General features: G+C 45.7%; 1 protein-coding gene across 2 annotated transcripts in view; it reads left to right on the plus strand.

Annotated features, from left to right (window-relative positions):
• The window catches only part of LOC135388350 (uncharacterized), a 48,253-nt gene extending 22,411 nt beyond the window's left edge, over positions 1 to 25,842 (plus strand). For both annotated transcript variants that reach the window (XM_064617850.1, XM_064617851.1), the window contains exons 6-15: positions 156 to 319; positions 4,483 to 4,556; positions 6,607 to 6,721; positions 7,629 to 7,750; positions 10,350 to 10,539; positions 13,128 to 13,187; positions 19,981 to 20,136; positions 20,460 to 20,502; positions 21,168 to 21,345; positions 24,209 to 25,842. In XM_064617850.1, coding sequence (XP_064473920.1) covers positions 156 to 319; positions 4,483 to 4,556; positions 6,607 to 6,721; positions 7,629 to 7,750; positions 10,350 to 10,539; positions 13,128 to 13,187; positions 19,981 to 20,136; positions 20,460 to 20,502; positions 21,168 to 21,345; positions 24,209 to 24,674 — 1,568 coding nt within the window. In that variant the 3' untranslated portion in view covers positions 24,675 to 25,842. The remainder of the gene's footprint in view (positions 1 to 155; positions 320 to 4,482; positions 4,557 to 6,606; positions 6,722 to 7,628; positions 7,751 to 10,349; positions 10,540 to 13,127; positions 13,188 to 19,980; positions 20,137 to 20,459; positions 20,503 to 21,167; positions 21,346 to 24,208) is intronic.

The following is a 25,842-nucleotide window of genomic DNA, read 5'->3' on the forward strand; positions in this document are numbered from 1 at the left end:
AGCTGTTCCAGGAGCACAAAACTCTCGCCCGAGAAGGAGTAAGTAAGAGAGCAGCTACTTAACGCACCCGTCGCAAAATTGCATCGCATACTTTGAAGCGCAAAAGGAGGCAGTCTGCGATGCCTTTTGATTTTTGAATTGTTATTCTGTTTAAGATATTGGTGACATCCAGCCTCTGGGACACTCCATACCATACAGCGAGATTGTGCATGCTACTGACAACTTCTGTGAGAGCCACATTCTGGGGAAGGGAGGCTTTGGAACTGTCTACAAGGGTCTATGGAAGGACACCACAGTAGCAATCAAAAGGTTACATCTTGTAAGTTTTTTTTTTTTTTTTTCATTATTGCTTTTATTCTATAAACATTATTTGTACATTCTATACTCAAAAATTTATGTATTTACACTTTTGCATTGAACCTGACTCTTACCATAATTTAAATCAATTTACGCACTAAAACATTGGGGTGTTGTCTCGAATATTGCCCGCTGGAAGGGGGCTCCGCCCCGCTATGACGCTTCTCCCCGCGTCAGCGTGACGTTGCGTCTTTGAGAGAAATGCTCGCTCGGAAGCGCACTGTCCAAGGAACGTTGGTGCTGGAGCGAAGTGGTGTACATCCTTGCACCATGTGCTCAGATGCAATAGATGCCCACTGCAGACAGTCTGAGGGGGCGTTATCGTCAGCGCACCCTACAAGTTGAATGAGTGGAGGCAACAGAGCGACATGTATTGGGACGATGGACGACAGTGGAGACTGCTTATAATGCGACTGTTTCCGACCCCCAATATTCTTCCCATAGAACGTAATGTATACTGCCACGAATCATCTTCGAGAAACTTCCAGGGCAGGCACAAAACGGTACATCTCATCCCGGTGCATGCTGAAGAAGAAGAAAGAAGCTTCCAGACACATCGCCTGCTGCACGTGCTGTTTCTAGACTTTTCGGCGCGACGCTTAAATGCTTGTGCGCTCCAGGCTGAAGCATTCATTCATTCTTTGGACTCAGTTGTGTTCAGGGAGCTATCACTCTTGTGTTTTGCTACCAAGTAGTCTAATAAACCATTTGATGTTCATTCGACGACTCGCCGGCCCATTTCGCTTCGTGACATTTCTGGTGGAGGTGCGGGGCAACCCCTGCTCAACGGCCTGGAAGAACAGAAACGTCTGAGTCGAAGACAGCGTGGTCTACCTTCGGAATTCAGGACATTGGGACCCCCAACCCGCAAGAAGATGAATACGACAGCCACCATCGACAGCGCGGCACGGCAATAGCTGGGCGCATTCGCGACCCGCCTAACCTGTACCACGCAGCTACCAGCCACGCGCACAAGGAACTCGCAAGACAGACGTATGGCGAACGTCAGATTTGAGGCCGCTCTGCTACCACTGTGAAGAAGCCACCCGGGTCCACCGCCGTTTCCCGTACCGACGACTGGGTCTACCCGGATTTTCACGTGACGCCTCCCGCCTTCAGCGCGTAGTCATCCCGCCGCAACTGAAGAGTCTACAGCAGCAGCATGCTTCTGCTGACTCACGACACGACCAGTCTCCGAGCTCGACGAACAGCAATACAGACCGCCGCGACGCTCAAAACCTTACCAGTGACCTGCAAATACTCATCGACGACCACGAGACAACTGCATTAATCGATAACGGCGCCGACGACAATGTTAAATGACGACGTTGGCTACGAGGCTTCGCAGGGTGCAAACAAAATGCGATGAGCCGACACAGTTCTGGCATCGTCCATCTAATAAACCGTTTGATGTTCATTCGACGACTCGCCGGCCCATTTCGCTTCGTGACAATACGAATACCGCTTATAATGGTCCATCCCGAAGAAGCGTGAATCAAGCATCACGTAGAACGCTTCTGTTATCTCCATGTGACGAGATGGGTGAGGGTGTCGTGCGAGGAGGCTTGCTGCCCGGGAAAGCTTCCTGACTTCTCTTTGCATTGTATCACCCATCCTGGTGATGCCGTCTGTGACACGATCAACGTGCAGGACTTGTGGAACGATCTCGAAGAAAGCGACTTTGTTTCTTCAGCGGACACTTTTGACGGACACCGATGTCTGCATGTGCAAGTGAACAGTCACCGATGAAGCGATAGTGCAAGATGTCCGGGACCGTGAGGCGCGCGTGCAGGAAAACAATTAGGATGATGATCGGGACTTTGCGGCAGCAGGGATGTCCAGCAAAGAATCAATAGAGTGTGTGCACAAACTAAGGGACTTCTGTACCCAGAATGGACCGAACGATGAGGCATTAGTTGCTGCGCCGTTGTTGAGGACGCTATAGTGCTAAATGTGGTCAGGAAACTACGGAGCAAACAAACATCACAGCGTTTTTCCAGGCTCCCTGAGAATGTTGAATAAATTGTTTTCTCTGCAAGGAATCTCCACGCTGTTCAGTCCGGTTCACAACGTGGTATAACAGAAGGGTGGGTGCTCAATCTCTTGCATGTATTGGCCTAAAAATGTGATATTTGGTTATAGTACAGTACCGCTTATAGCGCTGATTTTCGGTGGTCCCACGACATATAAGCTTTTGTTTGAGATTTTCGTAGTGTTTCTACTGTCGATCTTCTGTGCATTGACATGCACTGTCAAGAAACACATGTGCACCCTTCAGTGCTCCTACCAAAGGAGAAACTTTATACTTCACACAGAGGGTGCTCTATTGCGATGTTTCACTAAGCCCTTCCTAGATGGCAATACACTACAATTCTAGTTTTGTTTATGATGATGTAAGTTTGTGGCAGAGGTCACACTGAGTGCTCCCATTTTGGCTCTTTTCCTTTTTAAATGCAATAGCATTGATGAGCAAACCCTCAGAGTTTTCATGAGGTGGGGTATGCAGCACCGTAAGCCTTGTACTCACTGGCTACCACTTGAGCACACGTCGAGGCATGGCTTCAAAACCACTGTGAGAGAGTCGGCTCTCGTGGCCCAGTGGATATGATGATGGCATTCAACGCCGAGACTGGGAGGTGACCCGGATTCGTATCCGGGTGCTGGCTGTGGTGCCTGGGTGTTTTCTATGGATTCACCTAAGATGCTTTAAGATCACGCCCAGCCTTAGGCTGATTTGGCTAAATCTGGCCCTACGAAGCAGAAAAAAAAAAGAAGGCAAACAAAGGCATCAGTAAACCGGTGCACGATTCGAAATGTACAAACCTAACACGGTAATGACCAATGGGTTAGGACACAGGCATAGACAGACTAGGTGAATGCGGGTGGGCCCCTAACGGCCAATACCCGTGGCTCCGCGGCGGGTCCCCAGGTATTGATCCCCAGGCCTCTACTGTCCATCATCTGAGTATGCCTGTGATGAGCTCATAAATGCTATCACATCTGCTGTAATTTTTTATTTTGCATGTACAACAAGCGAAGACAAAATTTCGGATGTTAGATTGGCTACAAAAAGAAAAGCCAATATTTCATGAACAAGATTGGTATTCTAATCCCTTAATGATGATTTTCTGACAGGTATAGCACTGTAAATCTGCATTTCCTGTCAGGACTGTTCAGCGTGGGGTCAGCTGTGGTAAATCCAACGCACTTACTGGGTGCAAGGATGATGGCTTATAATTTCAGACTACTGGAGTCCTTTCGTGAGAATTGTGTCGATACAATAACAGGCGGTACGAAACACGTGGCATGTTGTAAATCTTGAGATGAAACCTTTTTTTTTGTCACCTACATTACAAGCAAGGTGAGAAGATTATTTTCCTCAGCAAGTGCAGTAGGATTGACAATCCCCACACTCTCCCAAAGTGGACTTTCGATCGCCCTTTAATCCTCGGACAATGTGCAGGGTGTATCGAGCATATAATGCACAAGGAACTGCATCACTTTCACTCCCACGCACGGGCAAGTGTTTCCCTTTGGAGTGCCATGCCACACTGACGCAGTAGGATGAATCATTGATGATAAAAGCGCTAAAACAGACGATCACGGACAACACAACATAGAGCACCTATGTTGTGTCGTCTGTGATCGTCTCTTTTAGCGCTTTTATCGTCAATGAAATGTACCAACAAGCTCAAATGGATGTTTTAGTGAAAGATAAATCATAGTGGGGCAGAGTCCCGTCGCACCAGGCAATATTCGAGACGATATCCAAGAACACTTATGAGGGATATTCGTCGTTTACTTAAGTTTCAGGTTTTTCTATTGACAATTGCAACAACACTTCCAGTTCCTTACACTTATTGCTTACTAGTTCTGTTTTGTAATTTTTTATTGTTTATTGAATGGTAAAAACTACACTCTTACGAAATGTGTTCAAAATTTTCTTTTCTGCACTTCATGCTCACAGCAGTTCTGGTAAGTTGGTACTAGTAGAACCTTGTCTTACTTCTCTTGAAGGATATACCTACATGTTTCAGTTTGGCATTTCATTGATTGGATTAGGCCTTTCCTGGTTTGTAGAACCAGAACATGACTTGTAAACTTATCGACTTACTGCTCTTTCAGCATGAAAAAGACAGTGATGTTCGACAGGAACAGAACATGAAGCAGTCACTGACCGAGCTGAGGGTACTACAGAGGTAAGACTCTTGAGAGCAGTTTGAGGCTAAACTGAAGTGAGTAAGGACAGTGAGTGTGAAGATACAAGGTCACTTAAGAATGATTCACATTGCACCGTGGCAACTCTTATTCATAGGGTCGGAGCACATGGCCAGACTAGTCACCGGCTAGGGAGTGGTCCTCGTTCATTTCGATTGATAAACTTTTTTAATTATGAAAGATAGATGTTTGGCGACACCCTACATGGATGCTTCAAGCAACATGACCCATGGTTCCCACTGGGCCTGGAAACCCTTGTATACCCAGGAATTTGAATATGCCATTTTCGAGGTCTGCAAAACTCTGGAGTATTCCGCAGTCTTTGAAAATCCTTGATTTTTCATCTTTTTCTTGTTTTCGTGGAGCAGCTACTGCAAATTCTGCTTATCCAGAGTCAGAACAAAATTGTTTCTGAACCACTGGAGTTAGCACTCCTTGCAGTAGGAATCAGCACCAGCAAAGTGACGACGCCTTCCTTTATATCTGTCAGCTTTCCTTTCTGTCCCATGAGCTGTAACATTCAGGGGTCCTCAGTCACATTTGTGAATGGATCACGTCTGTGCAGTCCCCGTATACACTCTAATGTGATACCTGTAGCTTACAAGTACAGTCGACCCCCGTTTATTCGGACGGTGCCGTTCCCGGCGAAATCGTCCGGATACCAAAGCATCCGGATAAATGAAACGACCGAATAGAAACGTCCTACAGAGCAAGGTTTAATTAAAACACAGAAATCTCGTCAATGACAGCTGTTACATAGTAGTGTATGCACTCGATTCCTGCAAACTTTTGCTAAGTGCATAGAGTTGAGCCACGCTGTTGCGCTGCTCGAAGAATGTCAGTGCGGTCTCAAAGTGTCAATGTCGGAGCCTTGTTTCTCACTGGTGTCATCGGCACCGTCTTGCTGCACATCATCGGAGGCAACAGCAGCAATCACACCGTCATCAGTCATAGCTGCACACGCGTCATTATCCTTATCAACGTCAACGTAGTCAGAAACCGCAGCATCATCTACGGCAGTCGCAGTGAGCCTCTGCATAAGGGGTCGCAGCTCAGCTAGGGGAATGTCTTCATCGGCCAACGGGCTGTAAGCAGCAAGCACTCGGGTGGGAGTTCTCCCCTCTAGAACCGGACAGTTGCTCGAGATATTTCCAAATTACTCGACTGGTCAACGTGACCCAACGCACACAAATAGAAAAGGGGGTCATCGTGCACGGTTGTCTGCCCTACGGAGGAATGTAGGTCCCTGACGTGTGATGGGAATAACCCCAACACAGCGAAAAGGGTGACGAAGAGGGGTCAGCGTCTCCTCTTACTCACGGTAGTCCGGATAACTGAAGCTGGATTACAAGAATTTTCGACTTTCGTTCCCTGGAATTCTTGTCCGAGTCCAGAAGCTGAGGTCCGGATAAACGAGAACAAAATACATGGAGGAAAATTCATTCCCGTGCCTTTTGTCCGGATACCGCGGGATCCGGATAAATGAAGTCCGGATAAACGGGGGTCGACTGTATTACCATTTGTGAACTGTTGGAGCCTCAGTCATAAATAGAGCCTGAAGTTTTCGAGAAATATTTTCTCTAAATTCGGGGGTAAAAATTGGGTAAAGAAACGCGTGCTCTAAATTCATGGGAATTTGGGTGAAAAAAACTTCCAGTATGCTCAATTCGGGGAGAAATCGGGCTGAGTTACTCAAACCAACTGTACTTTGGTACAAACGGTGATGTAACTGCATTTTCTGCCAAACAAGTTAGTGTACATTCCTACACCTCAGTCTCAGTAAGGGTAATTTGCCGGGTAAAAATCGGGTTTCGCCCTCAAGAGGCAACCTTCAATTTGGGGTGCAAATTTGGGGAAGAACCCTAAAACTTCAGGCTCTAGTCATCAACTGCGTTTTACATCCCAGACGAAATGACGTCTGAGCCTTAAAAGGTCCCTGCAAGACTCTCGAATTTTTGTTCCAAAATTAATTTGGAACCATGTTGACCGTAAAAATTGAAAAGATGCTGCAGAACTGACATTTTCATGCAGCTTCCGATTCGACAGCATCCTTCCTTTGTACGGTGTTTCCTTGGATGGGCCAGAACCATGCATTGTGTACCAGTACATGAAGAATGGATCGCTGGAAGATAGATTGCGTTGCAAGGTAAACCATGCAAGTTCCACATTTGTCAGGGGGACTTCCAAGTTTATGAAAGGTTTCAGTAATGATATTTGCCTGAACTATGACTGTTCACAATGTCTTGCATCTTGATTGTTAAAGTAGCACAGAAGTCATTCTTAACACCCTGTTTTCTTGCTATAAAATTGTTAAGTAGGCCAGTAAGATGCACCACAGAGTCATAATTATCGCAGAAATTGAATTTAAAATATGCCGCAAAAAGCGACCGTGTGCAATGGTGGTGAAGAGGAGTACCAGCCTGTGATCTGCCTGGAACCTTGTGCTGACGTTATAAGGAGAACGCTCGCTGATTGGTCTAGAGAAATGTGTGCTACTCAGCTGTCGTCTGCTACTCGGCTGTTCGGGGTTCTGAAAAAGCCTTTTTCCTGGCTCGGTAATGATTTGGCCACGCCTTCTATCCCCGATTCTCCGGGAGAACTGGCAAAACTGGTTTACGGCGGCAAAGGGACAAGGCGCTGTCCCCCACTGACAGGCGAACCAGAACGTGTTCTCCTTATAACATCATCGGTGACGTGCCATCATACCTCCTCATCCTCGTTATAATTGCAGTGGCGAGTCAAGGGTGAACGCGCGGACCCATGTTTATGTGAGTTTTTTTTTTCTGGGAAACAAATTTCGCGCCATGCGGTAAAATGACACACACACTTTCATCAGACGCCTTAATCTGAAATTTTTTTTTGATGGCCCTCTGTACTCCTTTAAGGCATCTTGCCATTTCTTAAGATATTGTTTTTATTTTTATTTTTTGCTTGTGCAGTGGGAATGGTTCTAGAATTTATCGAGTCCCAACTTGTGCAATATCTGTTTCCGTATGTTTTATTGATGAGAATTTGTTGAGGTAGTCGCAGATTAAATCTTAATTTCCTTGCAGAATAATACACCTCCACTAAACTGGAATCAGAGGGGAGTTATCGCCAAGGGTACAGCAAGGGGTCTGCATTTTCTGCACACGTTCCTGAAGGGGCAGCCTCACATACATGGAGATATTAAAAGGTCAGTCTTTGTGGTGATGAAGGTGATGTTCATAGAAGTAATGTTGTAGTTCTCTTTCTTGCTGTTTTCTGTCTGCAGTGTCACCACTTCATCTGAAACTGTAAACAAAGTGTGACATGTATTTAACAAGATTTTTCTCGAAGTTTCCTGACGTATTCTTAAGTACTTCACTGAGTCCTCTATGTGCTTGTTTTTATTTTGTTTTTGTTTTTTTGCATCATTTGTTTCTGATTTGATTTGCATTTCTGTTTATCATCGTTTGTGGCTGTGTTGAAGGTCTCACCATGGAAAAATTCTGTGAAGAACCTAGAATAAGCCTGAAGAAATAGACCAGCATATCCGATAGACTAACCTATTAGACGTCTGTGCAACACATCTCAACCTCAGCTGTAAGGCTGGCACATATTGGTGTGCATATTGTGGTGGATACAGACTGGTTGTACTGGGCCATGTAGCACTTCAAAACTTGCATGTCAGCACCTCTGGTGGTGACGTCTTCATGTTAGGACAGTGTCTGAGCAGACAGTAATACCACTTGCTTCATTTTCTGTTGCCTGTGACGTTCTTTTACAGAGTAGGGAAAGTTGAAAGGGTGAATTTTTCGATGCCATGATCCGGCTTTATTTCACAGTACAGTAGCCGTCTGATTTTTGGATGACAACCACTCGGACTTGTTCAATACTTTCAACTCCAATCATCATCATCATCACTTCTGACTCACAGGGAACCGTGACCTTTGCTATATAATTAATACATTTTGCAACTGTTTCACCTGACAAATCCATGTCCGAAGGGTCGATTTTCGGGATCAAAATGCTTCCAAGGAAACACCAACACTACTATTTTCGGCACTGCGGTGGCAACTTCGAAACTACCAGTTTAGATTGTGCACTTGGATTGGATGGTAACTGGAATCCTAGGCGACATTGCTCTGAACCTTCCGAACTGTACCTCTAGGTGACGCCATGATGGCACTTTCGAGAGTCTGGACTAGTTTCTGTTTGTGCACGCTGTTGCTGTTTGTCAGCTTTCGAGAGTATGGGCAAGTCTGTTTGGTAAATTGTGCAGCCGGAAGATGAGTGAGACTGCAGACGATTGCCCTGACCATCCACAACTATCCACAACCGTTGACCGCAGGCATGGTGAACGCATTATTGCCATTGTCAAATATGTGCGACAAACCAACCGAACGGTCGCGCAAATGCAAGAGGATATCATGACACGCAGGTGCCAGATAAGGCAGGCCACAATTAGACTTCTTTGGTGAAATAACGTTGAATTTAGTGATCGTCTGATTTTTCGCACTGCTGCATGCGGTGAAGCTGCGGCAAACATTTTTTCTGTTCACCGTCAAGTCCGGAAAATCGGTCGGCTTCTGTACACACTGCATACACTGACAGGTTCTTCATACCAAAAAGGGAAGTGATACCTATTTTTAAACCATGCAGTTTATTAAACTTAAGCTTAAAAAACATAGATTTTTACTTTATTCTTTTTTTACTCGCGGGGGGGGGGGGGGGGGACTGTTTCTGTTGTTCACAGTTCATCACTGTGTCTTACAAGCACCTGTCGAATGCGCCCGCAGTATATTTCTTCTGGTAATTGTCGACATATATGATGGTCTCTGCTCAACATTGCATTGCATGTAGAATACCCCTGTCAGACGACAAGCCCAAAGGCCTTTGAGGAATTGGCCTTTCTGAAAAATAGACTTTAAAAATTTAACTTTATGCCCCACGGAACTCCCCAACAGCCTTTACAATTCAAAATGGACTACTCTCGACAACAGCATCTGGCCACATTGCTTCTGACAATGCTCAAACGAAAGGCAAAATAGTATACGTAAATGTGACAGAAATAGTTCGGATCCAAATTATAACCACGTTGGCAAGGCTTTCTTAAGATGACAACTTTGGTGCTGTGGGGTATACAGTGAAACAATAGAGCTACAAGATGGTGCGAAGAGTCACCAACAAGAGGCTCCTTTATGGCTCACCTGGTAGGCTACTCCATGAAGGCCATTTCGAAAGGAAAAAGGCCCTTTATGTTAACTGTCTTTTAGATTACTGTCTGACAGGGGTAGAAAACTAGCTTTGTCAGTGCTTGGCAGCACATAACTCTTTATGGCAAAATCTTTATTTCGATGGTGATGACATATGGCTCGTCATACCTGGAGACAGTGATGATGATGTTTTAGACTCCACTATGTGTGCCTGTTAAGCTAAAATCCAGATTTTTATTTCTACACGGGTGATTCGCACACGGAGGGTTTGTGGGTACCCTGTCTATATGAAGCTACATTTTCAGGTGAAAAGGTAATTTGAAGCTGTGAAAGTACTGTGCATGGTGTTAGCCTCAGATGATTTTAACAGAGCCCTAATCATACTAGCGCTGCATATGTCTCCAGATGGCTTTCACTATGTTCATGTTTTGCTTCTTCTGCATTTCGTGCACTCGTTTCTTGGCTGCTAGTAATTTCGCTTTTCAAAATATGCTTCCACGTTCTCAAACCAGGTAGGAATGCTGCATGTGATCTGTGAAATTTGTCTCGTAGTGTGTCTCAGATTGGTTTGTGACATACGTTTTCTTTCCTTTGCAGTGCAAATATTCTTCTCGACCTGAATCTAGAGCCCAAAATTGGAGACTTTGGGCTGACGAAAGCAGGACCTCCAACAGATATGACGCACATTGTCGTGTCACACGTTCATGGGACACGATACTATCTTCCTCATGAATATCTCAAGAATCGCCAACTCTCAACAAAAGTTGACATCTACAGTTATGGCATTGTGAGTGGAAATGTCCTTTTCCTACACCCCTAAGAGACCAACCCGCAAATACAATCGCCGTCCAATTTTTCGGACTCTGCGGGGATCGCGCAAGGGTCAGAATAATCGAGCAGACCGAAAAAACGAATTTTGCTTCAAAATAAACTTTACTAAGCCCTAGTAGGCTGGAAAAATTTGTCGATGCTTTCCTAACGCGCTTCCAGCTCTGCCTTATAACTAGACCCTGAAGTTTTCGGGTTTTATATTTTTCCAAATTCGGGGGGTAGAAATCGGGTCAATAAATTCATGTCGAAAATTCATGCAAATTCGGGCAGAAAAATTACCATCAGACTGAGTTCGGGGAGAAATCGGGCATTATTGTAGAATAAACGTTCACTGTACCGTTTATCCAGAGTGCCAGAAGTAAGGGGCAGTCGCATATTTTGTGAGAAACTAGTATGTCGATGCCTTGAGGTGCCTAGCCTAGGTGCAGTTTTGCAGGTAGAAATCGGGTTTAACCCTAGATAGGTGAACCTCAATTCGGGGTGCAAATTCGGGGAAAAATCGGGTTTAACCCTAAAACATCAGGGTCTACTTATAACATCAGCTTCTATTTCCCGAAGCGACATTTCGTCACTGTAAGTACACTGACCCAGTAAACAATATACGTCCCGGAGACGTCTCGGCAATATCTTGTTGTGGAGATTTGGATGTCCCATGGACTTTCGTACAGAGCCCGTTGACGTCTTTTGTACGTTGAGGGGACTATGCTTTCAGTAGCCATTGTACATTCAGGAGACGTCCAGTAGATGTCACTTCCCAGACGTCTGGATATTAAAGGGACGTGTACATTTCCATGCACATCCGTATTGGTGTCGGCACCATTAATAACAGACCCGTAACTATAGAGAGTGGCCACCACATAGCTATTTTGTTCCCTGTTTCCCCTCTGTGCCCGTTTCTGGTATTTCCCATAACGGACACAGAGCGCGGCGGTTCAAATAAAGCAAACAGGGAAATGGAAAAGCTCACAGTCAAAACAGCTTCTAAAGGTACTAGCATTCCCTTTCCAAGAGAAAACAAATACTATATTGCTTGTCGCGCGAACTTCCGCGAATTCGAGGGTACTGCTCGCCTCCGAAACAAAACGGAGGGTGAGCTGTCTAAGTATAATTCGATTATCCACAAAAACAACAGTCAAGTGACGAGTTGCGTGGTGTATAACTCTGCAACAAGGTAACGCCTGTGTTTCTTACTGCTCTTGGTCTGAGACACTCAGTAGGTTAATCGAAAGTCAAATTTGAGAGTGCCACAGAATTCCGCATCTCTGCCTCTTTCGCAGTAAATGATCAATGTAACATAGACGGTCAGTTTTGGAAGGTGCGAAATCTTGCAATCTTGCACAGGACTGCCCTTTGTTTTTGAGAAACGCCTGTCAGCCCCTGTTTGGCCCGTACTTTTTTGTTCGTGATGCGATCACCTCAGAATATCCAAATCTCGATGTACCCAGGATATTCTCTTTGGGACGTACAGAATATCCCCAACAACTAAAATATTTTGAGGAAACAGACTGAACGTCCATGTGACGTCCATGGAACATAGCTACAGTTGTGACATGTGCGACATAGTTTGGATCACATGACGAATATCTATGGGACGTACATAGGATATCTCGACGTCATGGACGTCTGCGACACATTTTGAACGTCTCCAGGATATTCGTGGTTTACTGGGGACAGAGGCACGTCATCAAGTCCGCAAGTCGGCTTCACCTAACGCATGCGTGCTTTAGGTGAAGCTCGCTTTACAGCGCTCTCGCGCGACTCGCGGGTGGACAGCACGTGCTGGGCCGTTGGCCAAAAACGAAGACGCAAAAGCGCTACGACAGACCTCTTCTACTCAGAGGAATGGAAAATCAACAATCATCACTGCCTATTTTTTTTCTTCAATATTCTAGTTGGTTGATTTCTTCAGATGATACCAATGTTTTCCGTCACCCCATGAGAGAAATTCGCGGGTTGGGCAAACAGAGTCCGAAATATCGAGCGACGGAGCTGCACGGCGTCCGAAATTTTGGATGTTCTTATACATCATCTCTATGGGACCCGCGGCCGTTCCGCGAACGAGTCCGAATAATCAAGCATGTCCGAATAATCGAGCATGTCCGAAAAATCGGGGTCCGAAAAATCGGTCGACGACTGTAATGCAAACCCACGAATAGTGCGATGCAGGATTATTACAACTGCAGGTGCCGGGCAAAGTGGATCTGGTGGGAACACTTTCGATATGATCTATTGAGCAAAAATGTCATGCATACGACTCCTCATTGCTGCACTGCTTACATGTCCTCGACGTGGCTATCGCTTGTCTGACGAGGATCATCAGGCGCGTCAAGTATCTGACAGAGATCGCTCTTTGGATAAACTCCAGACATCGGACCACTAAAGGCTTTCCGTTTAGACGCATAGAAGAACAACAATATCTGTTGCTGATGCCAAAAGGACATTAGTAGTATCTGCAAATAAATAAATGGTTTATAAAAGACTACTTGTGAACAGAAATTGGAAGGTAGGAGTGAAATATATTTGTTGCTGCTATTGTGTTTGTAGGTACTCCTAGAACTAGCAACTAGCAAGCATGTGTTCGACAGACGGCGGTCAAAGACATTGGTAAGTTGAGACATGCGTTTTGCTGTTAAATATTGGCCGCATAAGAATATTGTACTTGGCAAATAAATGACATATGTGGGAGTAGCTGAAGGGCCACATCCATGATGGGGGAAGCCTGAGCTTGGGCACACAAGAGAAAACAACCACAGATGACAAGATCAAACCAGCACAAAAGATTTAATGTCATAAACTGCTCATAACACTTGGACACCTTCAAAACCTTAGTTGTGAAAAATGGAAATTGTGTGAACATTTTGTGGAACCCAACCACAAAATTTGGGATAGTATGGTTTTGAGGGCGTCATAGTGTTATGTGCAGTTTGTCATTAAAGCCCCAGGTCAGAATTTCTCTTCGAGAGGTAAGGAGGATTTGATTGGCTCCGAAATGGGAGAGGACGATCAGTGACGAAACCAAAATAACAAGAAAATGAGCCATATGTCCTGGCCCGCCTTGGGTCGCGCGTCCACGGTTAGCATAGTATGCTCATCTATCGCTGAATGATAGAGCAGAGTCTTCTTCCGGAAAGATAACATGCAGGCAGCATGCTCGAACGACTGAAAGCATTTCAATTCAGGAAGGGTCAGTCTCCTGCGTGTGTCCACTGCTAGGTGCCCCCTATCATCATCTCGAACGGGACTTGTTGTATTGGTCGTCCCAATACCGGCGGCGAGTGGAACATGCTTGAAAAATAAAATTCTTATTGTTTTATTATTATATTATTAGTTATTTTGGTTTCGTCACTGGTCATCCCCTCTCATTTCGGAACCAATCAAACCTTCCTTAGCTCATGAAGAGGAAATCTGTCCTAGGGCTTTAAGTCGTTTTGGCTAGTTTGAACTTACCGTCTGTGGTTGCTATGCACAGGTATACAATCTGGAAATTTTTCTTTGGTGGACTCGAGATGCTACAATCTTGAGACTCCTATTCAAAATTTTTGGTCACGTTCTTTCAAGATTGATTACAGTTGCACTGTATGGTGCAGAGTGCTGAGATTATATGTATGCAGTCTGACTTTATCGGGTTAAACCTCACTTCTTCCAATCACATATTATGTTGAATCATGTATCACCTAGACGATGAAGGAAAAAAATATACATGGCCCAGTCGACTATTCTGTAGAGAGCTGGCCTCAGATTTTCCCTCTCCCTCGCGTGCCCCGCCCACCCGGAGCGTGCCATCTGGGGCAGAGGTTCGAACGGAGACGTGGTTTTGGCGATGCGGCATCCACTGGGTCATTCCATCCACCACGGCCCTGAGTTGGCCCAGATGTGGCGCTGCTCGATCTGTAAACCTAGGGACGCGCGTTCCTTGGGACCGCGAAAATGGTCAGCGATAAGTACTGAGTCATGAATCCATTTCTGTTTCTTTTTTTTTTTTTCTTCTTCTTCTTCTTCTTTTTCTGTTTTCGTGGAATGAATTGACGGATTTTGACGGCTCCTGTGTTAGCTTGTTTTTGCTTTTAATAAACGTTTCGTGATCGGCGTTCTTGAGCGATGCCCGCGGTTGTTTGTTTATTTTTTTCTTTTAATGAACGTTTTATGATGGCTTGATTCATTGCCTGTTGTTAGGCACAGACCTTGAATGACGCGTTTGCGGCGTCTTTTAACAATGCCCACGTTTGTTTGTTTTTTTAAACATATGGAACGCGCGTTGATAGAGTGACCGTGGCTTGCGGGCGCGACCTTGTTCACCTCTAGCTTCGAGCGTAGTTCAGTTGTACCAAATTTGTGGCGCTGTCGAACACTATGACGTCATTTGTCTACTGACAGGGAGAGGTCAATTGTTGGACATAAACGAAAACAATCTAAGCGTGTTGTACTCCTCCGCAGGCAACTCAAGGTCTAACTCAACTGCTCATGCGCGCTGCACCTGCGTAATGCTATTTTGTGTCAGAAATAACTTGGAAGTAACTGTATTTTTTCTTAAGTAACTCAGTAACTGCGAGTTACATTTCAGGCTGAAGAACTTCGTTATTAACTTAGTTACATTTTGCACACGATAACTTAACTTGTAACGAGTTCTTTTTGACGGGTAACTTCTCAATCTATGTGCGACACGTGTTGCATAACTTAGAGGAGGACGATGGGCGACCAGGTGCATGGGATTGCGATGAGCGCGCGGCGCCTGGCTCGAGTTGGGATTCTGGGCACTTGTTGATTAAAGCTTGTTAGGGTTGGTCACCTGGAGCTTCGGTCCGTCTGACTCATTTACGTAACACATTTTGGTGCCGAAACCCGGGATTCGGACCGCTCTCCGATGTCAAGCGAAGCTCTCGACGGCCTACTGCGTACTCGGGCAGGAACCCGCGACGGGGTCACCCATGCCACCGAACATCTCGCCGTACTTCTGTCTAGACCGGTAAAAGCCAAGGCAGCAATTGAAGCAGACCTCCGATGCCTGATTGCCGGGAAGGCGGCCATAGCGGAGCTGGATGCCCAGGTCATGGGTTTGATAAGTGCCGAGAGATTCGATGACGAACTGCAGGATATACTGGAGCAAGAATGGCAACTGGAACTGGCAATTTCGAAAGCGAGAAGCGCACTCCGTCTGGCTCTCTTGCCTACCTTGCCTACCGGGACATTCAGTGTGTGGACCAGCGGAACAGTTCATCTCACTACAGCTGGTCAGCTCGAAAGTCAAGTCTCGGTCAGCCGGCCTCCTGCTTCTCTAGCTGGCGGAATTGGTCAATCAAATTCGACAGAGAGTGCCACAATTCAAGAACGCTCTATGTCACGCCATCCGCACCAGTCGGTCCTCACAGCAAACATTGAGGCATCTTTCGAGGAATGGCGATGGCAGCGTACGGACAGCACGAACACAGAACACCAGGAAACCGCTGAGGGTCAGTATGATGCAAAAGTATTGCCAGAGGACTGCAACCTCAGTAAGCGACCAGGGAAAGACTGCACTGACTGTAAGGATTCGCTAGTTCAAACCAGGTTGTCGGAAGGCCTACCTCCCGTCTACACGAGCAACATAGCACAAAAATCGTCGAACTCCGAATGTGATTCGCACGACGTTGTGCAAAGGCACCAACGATCTTCGCAGATCTTCGCTGAAAGAGAAATAATCCCTCCAGTTCATTTTGAAGCCGGCTCTAAGATAGGGAGAATGTCGTCGAACGTCGGCAGCAGAATCAACGCTCAACCGCAATCGGCGGAGGACCTTGGCAGTGCTTTAGAAGCCACACCTTTGCCCACAGTCGTCCACGTTTGCACGAGTCAGCAGACACCCGCATCGGTCTCCTTTATGACACTCAGCGACCCAGCGGCAGCTGCCACAGACCACAGATGGTTCGCCAAGGACTACTGTACAGCACACCACACCCTGTGCCGCACCGCGAGGATGTTTCGGATGTTTTGGGGTCTTCACGTCAGACGACGACGCGGACGATTGAAATATTGCAAGTCTTCGTAAACCCAGACCGTGAGGACACCTGCCTCGATCGGCCACATCCCCACCTGACGTCACTTGGACACTGCACAGATATGATCGCCGCCAACGCGGTCACCCTGTCGGCGCGGGAGTGTGTTGCATAACTTAGAGGAGGACGATGGGCGACCAGGTGCATGGGATTGCGATGAGCGCCTGGCTCGAGTTGGGATTCTGGGCACTTGTTGATTAAAGCTTGTTAGGGTTGGTCACCTGGAGCTTCGGTCTGTCTGACTCATTTACGTAACAACACGTGTTGTTACGAAAGGAATATGATGAGAGGCCGTGCCCGTCCCGTTTTTGCGCGTATGTTTTGATAATGCCGACAGAAGACTCTGGTTCTTTTCCCCCTTTTACTGAACATGATGCCACACATGTTGTTACAGAAGGACTTTGACGAGACGCCCAGGTCGTTTTTGTGCGTATGTTTGGTAATGCTCGCTAATGACGAAAGAAGACTGCTTCTTTGGTGGTTTCTTTCATTACACTTCCCCGCTTGCAAACAGCTTTGGGATCATGTATGGGTTCCTGGGATGCGCCTATTTGCCTAAGGACTCTTGTGTACCACGACGGACTGAGAAAAGCAATGCAAGCATATCGGGTCTCCGCCCATTTCATCGAACGCCGGTTCGTCGAACGACGTTTCATCGACGCCATTTTTTCGAATGCCGTTTCATGGAACGCCACCGGACAGTTGCTCACCAGACAATTGCCCGTCGGACAACTGCTCACCGTTAGAATCAATTTGCCACCATTTTAGATGTTAGGTTAGATTAGAATTAGTCTGCTGGCATTTTAGACGTTAGGTCATGTTAGAATTATAGTGTGGCGTATTAGCATTTTCGATGTTATGTATTATTGTTGTTGTTATGTTAAACTTAAAATCTGTTTATCGGCACTTTAGGTTCTTGGTGAAGGCGTGTTTTGCAGTTCTTCACAATCGCAACAATGCAAATATTCGCAACAATCGCGCAATCATATCCTGAATGTAGCAAAGCACATGCGTTAGCAGTGTGCCAACCTATATAGCTGTCATGATATCAGACAAGCGGCTGACCACGCCACTGCTATAGGGCAAGACTGGCTGAATGGGCTGTGCTATTATCATGGAACTCGACAATCATGGTATTAGCCAGAAGACAGTTCATTCTTTCAAGCATTCATTCTTTCTTTTTTTTTAGACTGCGTTAGCTCGCTGACGTATGCGCTTCTCCCGTCGCGTGACCGGAGAGTAGCCACCTTCCAAGGGAGAATCACAATGGCGGACCGTGACCGTATGGCTGATGCTGATACATGATACCAAAGCTGTTTGCACGCGGGGAAGTTTAATGAAAGAAACCACCCAAAAAGTAGTCTTCTTTCGTCATTAGCCAGCATTACCAAACATACACACAAAAACGGCCTGGGCATCTCATCAAAGTCCTTCTGTAACAACATGGCATCATGTTCAGTAAGAGAACCAGAGTCTCCTGTCGGCATTATCTAAACATACGCACAAAAATGGCACGGGATTAGCATCTCATCATATTCCTTTCGTAACAACACGTGTCGCATGACACAGTGAAGATGGGGGTATGAAACAGAGAAAAAGAAACGCAGAGGGAAACAGTCCATAATGACGCATTGTCCCGCGAAACGACAAAGAAACAAAAATGGGGTATACCTCTCACCGCCCGTGTCCTAGTCCACAGCGCATCGCACACGAATCGCATGACATGCTCAATAAAAGGGAAGGTGCGCACACACACACACACGCCAAAGAACGCAACGATTCCGCGGACGTCTTATCAAGATCACTCTAACAACGCGTGTTCCATATGTTGAATAAAACAAACAAACGCGGGCATCGCTCAAGGACGGCAATCATGAAACGTTTATTAAAAACAAAAACAAGCAAACACAGGAACTGTCAAAATCCGTCAATTCATTCCACGAAAACAGAAAAAGAAGAAGAAAAAAAAAAAGAGAGACAGAAATGGGACCATGACTCAGTACTTATCGCCGACCATTTTCGCGGTCCCAGTGAATGCGCGTCCGTAGGTTCACAGATCGAGCAGTGCCATCTCTGGGCCAACTCAGGGCCGTGGTGGATGGAATGACCCAGTGGATGTAGCATCACCAAAACCACGTCTCCGTCCACGTTCGAATCTCTGCCCCCAGATGGCACTCAGCCGACGACGCCCACGCGTCCTCCCATTGGCGGGCTCCGGGTGGGCGGGGCGCGCGAGGGAGAGGGAAAATCTGAGGCCAGCTCTCTAGAGAATAGTCGCCCAGAGTAGTAGTAGTGAAAACACAATAAGTCCAGGGAATGAAGCGCTCTTTGGAATTGAACTTTAGTGTTCACAAGCTTTTGTGCAGAACCTGCACTTCATCAGTGACAACACAAAAATCATGTACACGATTTAGTACCAATCTGTGCACGTGTCTGATGAAAATATTATCTGAGAGCAACGCATCATGTGTAGAGCCTGAAGTTTTCAGGAAATATTTTTTTCTAAATTTGGAGGGTAAAAATCAGGTAAATAAACATGTGCTCTAATTCGGGTGGAAAAACTTCCAGTATGCTAAATTCGGTGAGAAAACGGGCTCAGTTACTCAAACTAACTGTACTGGTTTGGTACAAATAGTGACGCAACTGCATTTGCTGCCAAACAGGTTAGTGTGCATTCCTAGAACTTCTTAGTGAGGGCAATTTGCCGTGTAAGAATCGGGTTTCACCCTGAAGAGGCAGCCTTCAATTCGGGGTGCAAATTCGGGGAAGAATCAGGTTAAACCCTAAAACTTCAGGCTCTAATCATGTGGTGCCTGTGTCTACAGATTGTTTCCAGTTGTGTCAATAGCACTTGATATCACCCTGAATTACAGGTTGAAAAATAGGGCAGATTACTCAAGAAGGTCATGCACTGTGCAATATTAAAATCTACTTAACTCAATATTATTCCGATTATGTTCCAATGATTGTTAGAGGTGAATCAGTGACATGAACAGTTTGGAATCAAATCAAGTTTTGCTTGGATGCTCCATATAATTTATTTTTAAACTTGAAATTTTATTTAAATTATTTATTTATTTCATTTATACTGTGGGCCCAGTTATGGGTCCTCGCAGGTGTGAACATTATTAGTAACCCATGTACAAAAGACACTGTGGTCTTCCATGACGACAGCTTCCTTGGGCAACCTGTTCCAATCCCCCACTGTGTGTTATTACTATGTCTGCGTGACTGTCTCTGACATCTCAAAGGGACCAATGACGATATTCCAATTGCAGAAAAGCTCAGTCCTCAGTTCAGTACATACCTCAGCAGAGCTTTTATTTTATGTGAATGCTGACTGATAGCTTTTTTCATGTGTTTTCTAGATGGAACACGTTGCAGATTGTGCCCAGAGCAACCAGCTCGATTCTCTCAGAGATGGTGGTGCAGGTGATGAGAATACAGATTGGTTTCCATTGCTGATCCATTTGGGGCAAAAATGTTCAAGCTACAACAGAAAAGACAGACCTGAAATGGAGGAGGTGACTTTTTTTTCTTTTTTTCTATGCTGGTAGCCGAGGAATATATTGTGAAGCACCATTACTGTTGGTTTGTGTAGCATGTGCTTCACAAACATGTTAACTTGACTCATAAATGTAAAAATCGGGTTATTATTCGTGTGAAGGGACACCTGGTATATCTCAACAGCAGAGACCATGGAAGGTGTGGTTGCTGTGGGAAAATTGCAAAGTCCACCTTGAAGTCCATTTGAATCTGTGGATTATTCCATATCTTTGATGAAGAATAAAAGCCAACACTTAGATGTTTCGGTACCTTTCTTCTCATGTTCCACCTCATTTTGCAGGTACTGCAACACTTCAAAGAGGGCCCTACAGAAGCTGTTCGAAGTAAGCTGTTCAACTTCTGATTTGCTTTCACAATTATCGGTAGTGTTTGCATGCAGTGTGGTAACAAAATTGTGTGAGGGCTTCTTCAAGGGCTTGTCACATGTCAGATGTCTTAGGCAATGTGTTGTTAAGTGCACATACATAGCTGGTGCTTGACTTTTTAGGGTAATACCCAAAAACGAGCGATATACGGTTGAACCTGAATTCTCCTTGAAAGTCATTTACGTCGACTGCTCTTGGGAACGTCACAAACGCTACCAACAGACACACCTCTGTGGGAAATAATCAAAACCGAGACTTTTAAACTTTCACTCGCTACTATTTATAGGGTATTGACATTGTTGCACTGTGGCGAATACAGACTTGCTGAGGGAAGCAACCAACCGCATACGACGATTTCTCGACAGGAAACCGGCCAACTTTCTTACTGGCACAACAAGCCTGCGGAGAAATGATGAGACAAACCGCATGCACAGATTTCCACTGCTACGGATGGTGGCGCCCTAACGGGCGTTTTGTTAATCTGTTAAATATTGACTTCAAATTAATTGATAAATACAGTCGCCAACCGATTTTTCGGACCCCGCTTTTAAGGGGCCATTCGTAGTTACTTGTCGACACAGATGCTCGGGATGTTAATGGCAGTTGTTCTGATTTTGTGCAAGAACTTTCCATCTCAGCACTGCCATCAGGATCCCCCAAACAAGAGTCCTCTTCCCCTCCATCACCGTTGGACATTCAGAGGTGGTACGACATTCGGCAAGCAGCCATGCAGTCAAACCGTCCAACCTTCCTCACCCCTACAACTTCACCATTGTCAACAGCACCAAACGTACCAACAAGGTATGTTTGCAATCTTGACCTCCTCTTGTGAGCCTGCTGGCTGTTAGAGGTGAACAGAACTCAACAATGCACTAGTTGGCGCTAGTTGGCTGCCATTGAAACGCTATAGAAAAGCAGTTATTGGCTGCTAGAATGGTCTGAAATAATTTTGCCTTGACCTACCAGTTGAGGATTTGAGGTTGTTTTGAAGAGGCAGAGATTTTTCCTGCTTGTTGCACATCTTGCATTTTCTTGCGTGTTGTATGTCTTTCTACAGTTGAACCTCTCAATAACGAACATCCATTTAACGAAATCCTCCGTTTAACGAAAAATTTCCGTTGCACGAGCGCGTCCCCATAGACGCCAATGTATTTTTGAGCTCGATTTAACGAAATACGTTCGTTTGGTCACCTCTATTTAACGAAGTCCCCGGGCTCTCCTGCGCGTGTCTTTACCGCTCAACCACAAAGAAAAGGAGGAGAAACTTTCCTTCTCCGTTGGTTTTACGCGAGTTTTCGTTGGTTACTTCGGTTGTCACGTGCTCGGGGCGCGAACGTGCCGACGTGTGCTTCGCCGATGCTGTGCGCCGCGACGGTGCGTCGCGCCGGCGCGAGGCTCTCTTCGCACCCGTTTTCGGACAAGAAAACACGCATTGCTGACATTTTTTGCTCACGCCTCGCAAAGTCCTATCTGCTTGTGTTGATGACGACGACAGTACGTTGTGGTTTTGTGCCTTTTCATTACTTTTTTTTTTGTTCGCGCTGCTAATGCTGACGGTGGTAAAATGGGCATGATGCCGCTGCCGTTCAAGGTTCCATCGGCGCAGGCGTCTACACGACATGTACCCATTTCTCGTTCTTTTCGGCGGCGTACTATTGTTCTTTCCGGACGTCATGAGTGAAAGTGAACCAAAGAAACTTCGATAAGCGAGCGCGTAGTAAAAAGCAGTCGAGGTTCATCCGGAGTTACGAAGGTAATGAACGCTCAGAGCGACACTGTGCACAAATTACGTGTTACCTAGCATTATGTAATGAATAAAGCTTGATATTTTGTGCCCTTCTTACCTTAGTACCTGTTTCATGACAAATTACGTTTTGCGGAACGCGCGGCGCTGGTAGTGCGGCGGCCATCTTCGTTTAACTTGGCGTGTTCCATTTAACGAATATCTCGATTTAACGAAACAAAGAGTCAGCATTTACAAATTCGTTATATAGAGGTTCAACTGTATTTACTTTTGCATTAGGCCCCGGGTTTTCTTCGATTCCACGAAATTTTGCGGAATCCAGAATTCATCGCGGAATCCTTTGTTTGGCACGGAATTTCGTGGAATCCTTTATTTTGCTCAAAATTTCACAACGTTTTGCACGGAATTTCACGAAAATCCGACTCAGTCGAAATATGCGATGTGGACGGTTACCACGACGTGCAGCGTTTCGGGAGAATTATTGCACACTCACGCAAAAGAGCGTCGGATAAAAGCTCCAACTGCTCCAAGGTACACATGACCGTTTGACGTATTTACTCGCATATTTTGTGCCATCACATAATTGCGCTCCCTTAGTTTAGCACTACAAAATGACAAGAAAACAAAAAAAACGCGCACCCACCTTTTGCTTGCCACCATTTGCGCACCCACCTTTTCGCGTGCGGATACACCAAAGGGTGTATCTGGCACGCGCGTCTTAGCGACCACAGCAATTGCTTTTTGCAATGCCGTCAGTGCTACCAAGTTGTCCAAGCGTCACCAAGCGTCACCAAGATGTTACCAAGCATCAGTGCTGCAAGTTATTGCAGTGCTTTTGTTTGATTTGCGCACATTTTCGGGTGATGGTCCACTGCCGCGATGGATGATACTGTCACTCGAACTATGAAACGTAGAAAGAAACACTGGAAAAAACATGCTATGACAAGCCCTATAGCACAACACAACAAAGCTGGCGAACATAGCGTGCTTTCGGTTATTAAGCGCAACTAGCGGCGTCTTCCAGCAGCGTCTCGACGTATTTAACCGGCATTTTGTCTCCCAACTGGCGGCGGTTGCGTGGTATTTGGGTACCTGTTTCGCACTCGTGCAATGCGGTGATAACGTCAATATCGGCTCTACCGATAGCCTATATCACCAGCATAGAAACATTTTGAAATTTTGAGTCGTTTGAATATCGTAACGCATATTCCCGCACAATTTGCGCATCCCCAACTTTTCCGACTTTTTTGGAGAGAAAAAGTCTGCTAATTATGCGACTAAATACAGTAACTGGGTTTTAGAACAGAATGAGGGCATACGGCATATAATGAGGCATTGTAAATGAGGCCAAGTGGCATATAATTTGGGTCTGAGGTTTTCGGAAAATAGTTTTTGCCAAATTCCGGGGTAAAAATCGGGTGGAAAACAGCAGCATCCTGTTCGGGTGTAAATTTCTGGAATTATATTTTCGTCGGACTGCACGGAGGCGCAAAGAGTTGTTGAGCGCTCTGCTCTGGGGGCCCCAAGAAGCATGATATGTCCCTGTCATCTATCATGAACTTGAGTAAATTCGGCACGCGCTGCACATTGATGGGGTAAAAAAGCGACCTTTACTTGGCAAATTTTCGAGTTCAGTTTGTAAAATCTGACATCATAAAGCTCAAGTTAACGAGATTCACATCAGGACGTGGCACAAACCTTTAAAAACAAATGCGGTTGGAGTCACGTTTTTTTTTTTTTTTATTATTATTATTATTATTATTATTATTATAATTTAGTGACACATTTTCTGGGACACCCTGTATAGTATCACCATAAGACTCATCCTGATATTATGAGATTTGGCTTGCCAGCGAAAAATGAAATTCACCCAGATCTTGTCTGACTTTTCATTTAATGCGGTGCTGCGACCCTTTTCAGCCCAAGGCATTCGCCAAATTTCCTGGGGCGCCCATCTTCGTCAGTGGTCAGAACACAACCTTCAGATGTTGTTTCAACGGCGCAACCACCGGATTGCCAACAGCCGTCCCTGTCCATTGGGCTTCCACAGCAGCAACCTCCCCGCAAACCATCCTTTCCTGGGGACATGCTTCCAATGATCACCGAGCTGGGGGTCTCCCATGAGTCGGCCTCAGCTTCGCAGTCATCCAACTCGCAAGATCGGCCCAAGTCCCAGGGCACGGTGTCACCGGCTGACGACAGAAACGACACGTCTGGGACCACCACCAGCTCGGGGTGTACGACAGAGCTGTCGGATGAGGGCAGAGGAATATTCATCAACCAGGACTTGCGCAGTGCTGCACTGGAGTTGCCCGATATCGCAGACATCAACTTGAGTGAGCTTTTAAGTGATGACGACGACGACGATGATGGTGTTAGTGATTGACGTTTTCAAGCGTGTTGACGTGTGGGGCATAGCGTTTGCGTTGTGTTTGCTTGTGGCAAAAATAACGTGGCTCTCGACAGATTGTTCTGTTGGGGAATCAATGGGTGCGTTAAGTAGGCACCCCTTCTTTTGGCGCTCTCAAATCGGGAGTGTGAGACACCTGGAGCGACCACTTAACAGCAAAAAGCAACTTTGGAGCGCAACACTGCTCGCTCGCTGATGCCGCTTCCCGTGGTCTCCTCATGCAGTGCACAGACGGAGGACACATTGGCTTAGTTTGAACCTATAGCAATGTTGGAAGTTGCGAAGACTTTTCCTTGTAACAGCGAATGCATTGGAAAAGATGGGGATTTGTAACAGATGCCATATGAACTGTTTATTGCGAAGATGACTGCATGGCGTGAGGGTGTCTGCGTTAAAGCACTGCATTTCCGGCGAATAACCGCCGACGTCCGTGTGGAAGTTGTCCACTAATAAAGAAGCGTGATAACAGTTATAAATACATTACAGTTTACTGAAATCGTACTTGGGTAACATATAGATAGGGAGTGACTACTTTTTCGGGCTAAATGCCTTTTTCAGATTCGGCGTGGGGGGGGCGGACTCGGGTGCTATTTTTAAATCTGTAATTCGGGGAGAAATCGGGCGATAATTGTGCCTAAACTACTGATAACTCAAACTCTAACATCCAGAGCAGTCTGTTTGACTTATCCAGTATATTGACTTATGCAATCTTGCACAAATATGCAGTCATTATCTCGGGTTTTCTAACATAATTGAGAACAAGGTACAAAGACATCAGAAAATGGCACAAAACGGTGCTTCATTGTATATTATACTATATGACTAGACACGGTAAGCAAAACTGAGCCTTGTCTTACTGCTTCACAAAATCGTTGTGTGACAACCTTAAAAGTAATCAAATATTTTAGTTTGCTTTGTATATATTTTTGCGGTGACAAAGCTTTGGAGTCTATGAAGTAGCTGCATTGTCTCTCCTGTGTCCATTGCTCCACATTGGATTATTTCGGCTCATAGGCTCCTCCTGTAGCCGGAAGGCAGCGTCACGATCCAATCCGATCCAAAGGTTCCAGTACTAGATGTCAGTGGCCAATGGCAGACTGTCGTTTTCGACTTGAAAGAATAAAAAATGTGCTTCGAGACTGGC

Source organism: Ornithodoros turicata, chromosome 3 (assembly GCF_037126465.1).
Source record: "Ornithodoros turicata isolate Travis chromosome 3, ASM3712646v1, whole genome shotgun sequence".
Lineage (NCBI taxonomy): Eukaryota > Metazoa > Arthropoda > Arachnida > Ixodida > Argasidae > Ornithodoros > Ornithodoros turicata.